The sequence below is a fragment of the Leptomonas pyrrhocoris genome, assembly GCF_001293395.1.
Source record: "Leptomonas pyrrhocoris isolate H10 chromosome Unknown, whole genome shotgun sequence".
In the NCBI taxonomy this organism is placed as follows: Eukaryota; Euglenozoa; class Kinetoplastea; order Trypanosomatida; family Trypanosomatidae; genus Leptomonas; species Leptomonas pyrrhocoris.
Window position 1 is genome coordinate 917,865 of NW_015438362.1, and position 10,004 is coordinate 927,868.

At 56.6% G+C, this 10,004-nt stretch overlaps 3 protein-coding genes across 7 annotated transcripts; all 3 read right to left on the reverse strand.

The window, feature by feature from the left end:
• Nucleotides 1-535: 535 nt before the first annotated feature.
• Nucleotides 536-2,035, reverse strand: ABB37_03963 (hypothetical protein; the record flags this gene model as incomplete). Its single annotated transcript, XM_015801457.1, has 1 exon — nucleotides 536-2,035. The coding sequence occupies exon 1, from the start codon at nucleotides 1,817-1,819 to the stop codon at nucleotides 536-538; it is 1,284 nt and encodes a 427-aa protein (XP_015660077.1). The 5' UTR covers nucleotides 1,820-2,035.
• A 711-nt stretch (nucleotides 2,036-2,746) lies between these two features.
• On the reverse strand, nucleotides 2,747-4,818 carry ABB37_03964 (hypothetical protein; the record flags this gene model as incomplete). 5 transcript variants are annotated; one of them, XM_015801462.1, is made up of 1 exon in its annotated part: nucleotides 2,747-4,818. In XM_015801462.1, exon 1 carries the CDS (start codon nucleotides 4,313-4,315, stop codon nucleotides 2,747-2,749), a length of 1,569 nt encoding a protein of 522 aa, XP_015660082.1. In that variant the 5' UTR covers nucleotides 4,316-4,818. The 5 variants fall into 5 exon arrangements, with proteins under 5 accessions (XP_015660082.1, XP_015660081.1, XP_015660080.1 ...); XM_015801461.1 differs by having other exon boundaries at nucleotides 2,747-4,777; XM_015801460.1 differs by having other exon boundaries at nucleotides 2,747-4,738.
• A 483-nt stretch (nucleotides 4,819-5,301) lies between these two features.
• ABB37_03965 (hypothetical protein) lies at nucleotides 5,302-8,424 on the reverse strand (the record flags this gene model as incomplete). Its single annotated transcript, XM_015801463.1, has 1 exon — nucleotides 5,302-8,424. One exon carries the CDS (start codon nucleotides 8,422-8,424, stop codon nucleotides 5,302-5,304), a length of 3,123 nt encoding a protein of 1,040 aa, XP_015660083.1.
• Nucleotides 8,425-10,004: the final 1,580 nt, after the last annotated feature.

Here is a 10,004-nt window from a genome sequence, read left to right on the forward strand (position 1 = left end):
ACCAATTCCGCCCAAGATGACGGGAGGCCGATCATGAAAACAACAAACAACGAGGACACGCGGAGAGGGGAAGGGGAGAGGAGAGAGGGAGAGAGGTGTGCGAAGTCAAGAGGATGCAGGTAAGTTGAAGAACAGCGACACAGCGAGGCGCATATAGAGTGTAGCATTGCCCCTGAAAAATCTTTTGTTTTCAGAGACGGAATACGCGTGAACGTCGATACATGACAAATGATGTAGCGATTTTGGCTATTATTTGATGTTGTTCTTGCGCTGCTAGGCAGACAGATAGGAAAGAAGAAGAGAAGAAGACGTCACAAGCGGCGACGTGAGAGCCGTGAAGAGGGGAAACAAAGCAAACCATTTCCGTTTGCGTGGCCACAGCTTCCTTGTCGAGGTAGACACGCGCGCAAAACACGACCCACCGAACACGCAGCGCAAAACGCAGGAATTAGGCCGTAGACAACGAACTGGGCAAAGCACACAGGTCGTCCACTCAAAAAACAAAATAAAATCAACAAGGTGCTCCACGCCCACACTAGTCAAGCACGACGCACGGAACAGGGTTGACGTTGAAGCTGTCGAGCTCCTGCTCCCATCCACACACCAGCTCACTCATGAGCTCCACGTGGTACTCGCACAGCTGCCGCACCTCTGTCACTATCCACGTCGTGAGTTTCTTGTTTTCACGTGCGTGGGGATGGGAGGGGCAGCGGAAGCGCACCACTGTCTTCCAGTACGCGTCCTGCGGATGGATTTTGCGTCTAGCGGGGGACGCGTTGACGTCCACCGCTGAAGGCTTTTCAAAGGACGAGATCGTTGTGTAGTGCGTCGCGCAGGACCGCGTCGAGGGGTACCAGCTCTCCCACACGAGGTACTCGCTGTTCCACTGCGGCTTCGAATAGCGGGGGTGGAAGCGGCCGATTTCCTCGAAGACGCCGTCATAGCGCGGACTGCGCAAAATGGCGTGGCGGGCCGAGAGGCTTTGGTGCATCTCGTGCAAAAAGTCCAACACGCTGGACGATGCCGCCTTCGTGCGCTTCTTCGGCGCCGCCGCCGCCGCTTCCACGTCCGTTTCGCCGCCGCGCAGCAGCGACAGGAGCTGACGGTGCTGCACGCGACTCACCACCCCGCGGGGACACAACTCGTAGTAGCGCTCTACCCCGGTGAGGGCTTTTTCGCCATCGCCGTAGAGGCAGCGAGAGGCGTGCTCGGCGGGGGCGGTGTGCCACCACCGCTCCAGCGCCATTGAAAGGGCCGTCTTGTGTTGGGCGATGTAGCGACGTTGTCGCCGCTCTACCTCGGTTCGGTTCTGCGGGAGGGGCAAACGGCAGTGCAGCAGTAGCGGCGCCGTGGCGGCCGCGCCGGGTGTGCGGTGCGCCGGCGCCTCTTTGCTCCACACGACCCACTCACCGGAGAGTCGACCCTGATACGGGAGAGGGGCGTTGTCGGCCTTCACGCCTCGGTAGGCAACACCCGTCGTCAGCGTCGGCTCGAGCAGGTACGCCGGACTCACCGAATCTGCACCACTGCTCTCCGCCACAACGCCTTTTCCGCTTCGACTTCTCGAGAAGTCAACGGGGGAGTCGAGGATGCGGTAGCCATCGCGAGAAATCAAAAAGGGAGTCGCATTAGGTGCGTTGTAGAACTGCTCTTGGAGGACCACGTCCGTGTCGAAGGACTTCAGAACAACGATGGTGTACGCGTCGACGCCCGACCACGCCGTTACAGGAAGTACCGCGCCAATGAGGGAAGCGAGAAGAACTATGGATTTGAGGACGGCGATGCGGTGCCACGCCCAGAAGCTACCACCGCCTTGCATAGTGGAGAGAAGAGGTGCTAACAAGCAAAACCAACACCAAGTCGCTTGTTTTTTCATGTGTGGGCGGTCTCGATGGCGGTAAAATTTAAGGGATAGATAAGCCGACCAGAGTTACTTCAACAGTTTCTGACCTAAAAGACGTGGAAAGTCGATCCGATCGACCAAGCAGACCCGAATGCATTGATCGGCGCTACTCCCTTTTAGAGAGAGCACCTCTGCATTCATGAAAAAAAAAAGAAGGGAGAAAGAACGAAGAGAGGGGAATAAATCAGCAAACATGTGACGTCCAACGCAGACTTTTCCGCTGGGAATGCTGTTATTTCCTCATCACAAGTTCTTAGTTACACCATGTTGACGACTACTTGCAGTCAATCTTGATGAGGTCATGTCGCCACGCAACGGAGCTCATCAACAAAGAACTGTTGCTACCTGAGGTGAAGCCGTGAAGGTGATTGCTCAGCAGAAGAAATGATCCCGAAAGCCCGTGAGTCCAACTTGTTGTTTCACATCAACGAGGAAACGCGTGGAATCAATCTTCAATTTTCCACCATCATTCGGTGAATGAATGAACTAAATGGAACGTATAGAAAACAGTAAAAAAAAAAGAGAAGCAACAGAAGCAATGCTCTGTCGACCTGTAAAGGCACTATTATTGTTTTTTTTTTCTTTTTACCACTAGAATGGTATAAATGATTTGACCTATCTCTCACAAATGTAAAGAAAGGGAACAATAGGAATAATAACGTAAAAAGTGAAAGAGAAACTACAGCTAGAGAGGAGACGCCGTCGATGCACCGGGAAATAAATCGGAAAAAGAACGGTGATTGGTAAAAAAAAAAGGCAGGGCGTGATAGTGGCTAGTTTGCTTGCGAGAAAATAGAAAAGAGAGTAAAGCAAGGGGAACGTCTTTGTTGAATTCAATTTGTCTTACCAGCTGAAGCGAGAGCTGGCAACCTCGACAATGTCCTCTGCGATGGCCATGGATGCAGTCGCCGCCGGACTTGGCGCGTTGCGCACATTCAGAATCAACGGCTTACCGCTTCCGTGCGTCACCAGCGCCTTGCCCTCGTGCGAAGTATCGCGGACTGCATCCAGAATCTTCTTCGCGTCCATCGTCGCCTCCAAAGTCACGCGCGGCCGAGCAAACTCCATCGCGAGGTCCATGCTCAAGGTGCCATCTTGGGCCACACCGATCGCCATCACACCACAGAAGCTGTCCGTGATATCCTTCGCCTCAATCGAGGGGATCAGCTTCTGAGCTTCACGCACAAAGATCTTCTTGCTAAAGTCCATGTAGTACGTCTGGCAAATGACGTCGAAGTTGGAGATGAGACTCACCCACCCGCCTTTGCTGAAGGCGCAGTTGAGACAGTACTCCAAGTCGATCGTGTAGGGCGTGTAGCCGTAGCGGTCAAAGGCCATAGCGGAGCCGGGACCGATGATCAGCTGGCGCCCCCGGCGCTCATCCACTGTCGGTGTAAAGTGCACACCGACGCTCAAACCCTTTCGGCTGTCCGGGCACGGGTAGACGTGCATGTGCACCATGTCCTTCCGCTCCGGCGTCAACTGGTAGTAACGGCCGCGAAAGCCGTAGGTCTGCACCACGCGCTTGCCTACCCATTCCAGAATACCACCTGAGTGCTTGGCCACAACGTCGTTGCTGAGACCGCAGCACGTGATGACGTTCCGCGCGAGGATCGTCTTCTCCGGGCCCAGGTGGTTCCGCTCGCGGCCGCGGATCAGCACCATCTCCTCTGCACCGGGGCCCTTCGTGTTCGCCACCGACACACCCACGAAGTCCTGCGCGTCGAACTGGAACTGCGTGGTGAAGTTGCTCTTGGCGTTGGCCACCATCTCGCGCAGCATGCAGCGCGTCACCGCCGCGAAGTCGATGATGCCGGTCGTGGGCGACCACAGCGCCGAGAGGCCCGTCACCAGCGGCTCCTTCTTCTGGATCTCCTCCTGGCCGTGGATGATCTCCAGCCCCTTCACGCCGTTCTTCGTGCCCCAGTCGTACATCTGCTGCACCGTCGGCAGTTGGCTCTCCTCCGTCGCGACGATCATCTTGCCGCACAGCTCGTAGGGCAGCTTGTGCTTGCGGCAGTAGTCGATGATCATGCCGTGGCCGCGCGGGCACAGACGTGCCATGGCGGTGCCGGGCGGGTAGAACATGCCGGCGTGGATGCATCCGCTGTTGTGGCCGGACTGGTGCTGCGCCACGTCCGCCTCGCGCTCGACGAGGATGACGCGCTTGTGCGGGTACTTCTGGCGAATCTCGCGCGCCGTGGCCACGCCGACGATGCCGCCGCCGACAACGGCCACGTCGTATATGTCGCGGCGGTCGTCCTTGCTGTAGGTGACGAGGGAGTGCGCGGTGCTGACGGCGCCGGTGTCCATGTTGCCGTACTCACGACGGCAGTACACCGCCGCCGCCAATCCGCCCACCACTGTCAGCTGGCACACGCCAGAGAAGAGCCGCCCGAACACGTGCGCCATAGTCGAAGCGGAACACGGACAGATGGAGAGAGACAAGTAACAGGAGTGAAGACGACCTACACGAGTTGTTGCATGGGGGTGAAAAAAGAAATCAAAAACGGGTGAAAATAACGGAAAGAGCAGACTCCACACCTTCACGAGAGTAGCGATAAGAAATAGGTTTGGTTTATTGAGTGGAGGTTGCGTGTAAGCAGAAAAACTAAAATAGGTACAAGAGGTATTGGAGCTTAAAAAAAAAACGTTGCGACGGAGATGAGTGCGCTAATGTGTTTCCTTGTTTGTTTCGTTGTTGATCGTGTATGCACAACTGAAACAGAGTTTGGTACGAATATTGGGTAAGAGCAGAGGGATAGAGCTGTGGACCGTCAGCGAAAAACGTGCTATGTTTTGTGTTCTATTGAGGTACAGCTACGATATGCATCCTCAGCGATGGACGAAAGACGTAGTGGGGAGGGTGCGATCTCACAAAACGTATATATTTTTTGGGGGAGGGGAGAGGGGCCTGAAGAGGTGAAGGAATGCGTCCGACGTGCAACACAACTCAAAAAGGTTGCCCGGTGAATAATACAGGCTGAAAAACAGCGATTCAGACTTCACCCATTACTGGCGAGGCGGCTGCGTTACGAGGAGTAACGCCTAGTTGCACGTGGTTTGCGAGAGCGAATCCCGCACGGCAACGCGTGGCTTGGCTGCAGGGAAGCAGTAGGGTTTCTTTATTATTTGTTGAGATCTGTTTGTCGCGTATGTTCATCTGTAAAAAGGTTAGTTAATCGAGTGATGAAGTTAGAGTAACGTATCATCTTTGCATTGGCTAAAGAAGAAAGAAAAACGTGCCGTCGACGAAGAAAAACAAGTTGATCTCCGACATCTCTCCATACACAAGAAAATGCCGTCTCGTAGGAACGCCCTGTTGGCCGCTCCTCTCTCGTCTTCTTCACCGAACAGGAAAACTGCTAGAACGCTCGGTACGAGAAGAAGCAGGAACGTTAAACACCCACGCCGTCCTCGCGGTTCAACACACTTAGCGCCTGAGTTGTGGTATCGTCCAACATCCCCAAGGAGTGAAAGCACTCCCGCAGTTGCCGCTCCACCGCGTCTCGCTGCGATGCAGGCAGTCGACGCACCTGGTGCCATAGGGAGCGGTCGTGCAGGACGAGGCTGTGCAGGAGGCGAGCCAAGGTGCGAACGGACTGCTGAACAGGCTGCAGGGAGGAGGGGGCGTGCGCGTTGCTGCGATACTCCCCGAGAACTCCACCGCTTGCGTCTCGCACGGCCTCGTCCTGGTCGGCGTACTCCAGCACGCCGGCTGCGAGTGCCACCACGGAGTTTATCGACACTGTTTGCTCGGTGAGAAGGCCGCCGCCTGCGGCGTCCTTCCTCTTCAAGATCTCTCGTTGCTGCTGCCCACCGCTGCGCCGCATTGCCGTCGACTCTGCCTGCCGTTGCACCTCCAACGTCTGCAGCCGCTCCGCCAGCGCCGCGTTGACCCCGGACAAAATCTGCGCTGCAAACGTAGACCAAATGATAGACTCCGTGTGCACTGACGAAAACGCGCGTGGACGACCCGGCGCCGTGGCCCGCTGCTGCGCCAGCTGCTGCGTGCGTCGGGTGCGGATGTGCGGAAACAGACTCGTTGCTGCGTCCCAGAGCATCGCGAGCTGCGACAGCGAATACTCCTGTCCCACCGCTGAAGAAGAAGCGCTGCGTTGTGCGCTGCTCGAGATAAAAACGGTTTCGGCGAGAAAGAGACATCCGGCCACCCAAACATCCGCCGCAGTTGGCGCGGAGTGCCGCCCTTCCGTCCTTTCCACACCGTGGCGTGCGAAAAGCTGGAAGAGTTCAATGAGATCGTTCGGCGGAAGGCTCTGCGAAAGCGTGCGGAGTGCTTGCACGTGTGCTTCGTTCACGTGCTGCTCACGGAGCGCGGCGGCGAGCTGGCGTTGCTGCAGTCGCGCCTGCTGCACCACCGTCTCCAGCAAGTACTTTTCCGCATTTTTGCGGCCGTGTTGTTGGTAGAGTTTGTGGCGGTGGGGTCGCGTGGCGAAGGCCAGCAGCGACGACTGACGCGCCTTCTCATGCAGCACGTGACTTGTTTGCGTACGCAGCTCAGGAAAGATGTCGGTCAGCAGTTTCGTAAGCAGCTGCGCGACGCGTGCGTCCCCGGCCGGCAGCAGGCGAAGGCGGTGAAGCTGTACCGCAAGACGGGCGGCGTCTGCCGGCGAGAGGCGCCCGAGTCTGCCCGCCACCGTTGCCCCTCCGTCTCGCCTCTCTTGCACGGGTGTCTGACACTCCGCAACGAGTTGGTCCACCACGCCAGCCCCTACCGCCGTCATCGCGTCCTCCAGCGCATGCAGCGTGCGGTGCAGCGATGCACGGTTCCTGCTGTTGCTGCGGTCGCTTTCTTTTGCATGGCCGCCATCTTGTGCGAGTGTCAGCGTCATGGAGGCCATGTGCTGCAGCGTAACGCACAAACTCATCAGCTCTGGCGCACACCCCAGCTCCAGCAGCGCAGGGACCTCCAGTTCTGGCAGAACGAGGCTGTGAAGGGCAAGGGTATCCGTGACGAGCGGCATCACCTCCGCGGTGTGTGGCGGAATCCAACGCATGGACCGCGCGTTGCTGTGAGCGGGCCGGTGCTCATTGTGAAGCACAGCTGAGGACGCGGCGACCTCGTCGTGCAAGTGGGAAGCGGTGTCTGACGTGCTGACGGCGTTCTGCAGCATCGAAAATAACAGATCTGGCTCCTCGTCGGCGGCAGCTGGAGGGGGTGATGCTGCAGAAGCGCTCGTGCTGATCCCCTCCATCTGGCCCGAACTTTGCTTGTCTTTCCTCGTCTTTTCACTGCTCTCATCGCCACCGTTGATGGCAGCACTCACCGGCGTTCGTCCATCATCTTCATCAACGGCCGTCACACGCGCACGAAAGGCTCGGGAAGGCAGCGAGACAACAAAGCGCGGTGCTTGGCGACTTAGTTGGCCGCCTTGCACGTAATCGCGCAGAATGCCCAGAGCTATGCGGGTCAGCGCAAGGCAGAAGAGCAGCAGCCGTGACACAGGAGGTACAGTGGATTGCGAGACCGCGGTGCACGGCCCGGCCGACGCGGCCGCGGCGCGCCTGTGCTCCGCGACCACCGCCGTCCACACCGACTCTCGCAGCAGCAGCCGCCATAGCCGCGCCGACACGAACGACCGAGTGAGGAGAGAGGAGCGGACGAGCGCGAAGTCGTCACGCGCGACCCGGCGGCGGCGCTGCAGTGCGTCGGCCGTCTCGTGCAGCAGCGCCGCGTCCTCCGCACGGAGCGGCAACGCGCCTTTTTGGTGTTTCGCGGGGGACCGGTGGCGGTAGCGCAGCTGTGATGCGAAGTCGCGTTGGAAATTCTGCCACAGTTTGTCCGCCGCGTCGCAGCGGTGTTGCGCAGCGCTCAGCTTCTCCTGCAGGTGCTGCCGCCGTACCTCCTCTACCGAGTGGAGAAGCTGCAGCAACAGACACACCGCCTCGATCTGCTGCTGCGACGCTGGTGGGGCGGGGGAGCGGGCTAGCGGCGTGAATGCCTGGTTGTCTGACATCACCTGAAGTCTCCATGATCTCGTGGCATCACCGCGTGAAAAGGCTTTCGCGTCAACATCGCTCTCCTCACCATTATCCGGCAGCGACAGCGCAGTCGATGCTGCGGTATTTTTTACGTTCGTTGCGTCGTGCGGGTGCACTGCAGACTCCTGCCCACGCTCCCGCCTTGCACTCCACTCCCGCTGCTTGCGGACCAGCTTGCCCCAGCTCCGCTCCACCAAAGAAACGGCAACAGGGATGCGGCGCAGCAGAAGCTCGTCTAACACACGTGCCCCGCGTACGTTGGCCTCGCGACTCGTCTGAGAGGCGCTGCGCTGTCGACGTTGGGCCAGCGAAAGGCGCCCCTCCACCGTTTCATCGCCCTCCGCCGCACTGCCGCGTGTGTCTGAAGTGGGGGACGAGGAGAAGGAGGTAGGGGCGGCTGTTGGAGGGGCGAAACGTGGGGACGCTAGGAGGCGCTGCGCACGCCCCTTCACCCCCCGCACGTGCCGCAGGCGACGCGTGAGTCGCGCCAACTCTCCAATGTGCCGTGCGAGCTCCATTGTTACTATTTCCGACGCTGGCGCCAGGCGGGTACGCACTCACCGGCACGGACACGCAGACACAGACAAGTCAACGTTGTAAACGAGGAGGAGAGAAGAGGGAATAAACAGATAGTTTCTTTTCTGCTTGAAAGAAAGAAAGAGAAAAAAAAACGCTTCTCCGACAGCGTTATGGCATCCAAAGCATACCCGCGTTGAGTGAAACTTGCTGGCGGCTAAACGAGATTCGACACGGAGATCCCGACAGCTACTCCACCTACAAAACAAATCCCCAACAAAGGGATAACGTGAGGCACCTCACGATGGCGCATGTAGACGTGAAAACGAGAGAGAGAGCAGAAATGGAAAATGTGAAAATACGGAAACCGAATAGGGAGCGAGAGCGAGAGAGTTGAAAACGCCATGCACGCACACATGTAAGACAGGGGCGAGAAAAGGTAAATGGGAAGGCCCTTTGCAGCGCCAACACAGCAACAGAAAAGCACACAAATATTTCCATTATTGACACCGTATCCACTGCTCAGACAAGCGAGTGCTCAAACTGCTGCTTCTTCACGAAAACAGTCGACTCACAAGAAGCGGAAACAGTCACCCCTGATTACTCTGTACTCTTCGACTTCCGTTACACAGGCAATACTTTTTTTTTGAAAATGATTTCAGTCCTTTCAACAGGTTTGAAAAAAACCGGGACAATGGTTTCCTACGAAGATGAGAGAAGTGCATGCAGTGGAATAACAGGAAACCGCACGCTTCATCGACGTATTCCCTTTCCAAAGAACCATAAAAAAAAACCTGAAGCAATTGGAGCCAAGCCGGTCTCTAGAGGTGCGGGAGACAACGAGGACAGGAAAACCCCCTGATTTTCCTGCATAACAAATCTCTGCTCCTCCAAAAAGAGCCATCATTTTCCAAAATAGGGGGAAAACGAGAAAGAGGAATGACGAGTTTCTTCTTCCTTGGTGACGACGTTGGTGCCGTCACCCGCACACCGTAAAACAGCTCACACACCGCAACTGTGAGCAGCTTCTCGGAGGGAAGGAACAAATCCACCCCGCAAAGCAACACGTACTCGCACTCCAGTTGAGAGAAAACACGAAAAAAAGAACGGAACGAAACGAATACCCCCCTCAAAAAAAAAAAAATCCTCTGATCGAGGCAAGCAAAAATGACAACAAAGAATCACCGCGAGAGAAGAAGACGAAGGAAAGATGCATTACCTTAGCGGGCATCCTTGCTCACGGCAACACCACCACAGCCACTACAACCACCACTGACAACAGCACACGAATATCAAGCAAGGAGGCACACCCATACACACACAGGCAAAGCCACCCCCATCTGAAATGTGAGCCGTTTCCCTTTCAAAGGTTGTCGACAAATTTGCCTTCCCTCTTTAACCGATGTACGGAAAAAGGGATAGAGAGGGAGAAAGAATAAGAAGGATAGGAAGTCAAGAGTCGAAGTGATTGCACGGCATTTAGGAAATACATAACTAGCGAGTACCTGGCATCAATGTCCCCATCAAGGCTACTCATTGTTTCTTCACTATCTAGTATCTGCCCCAATTCCGTTCTTCTTTA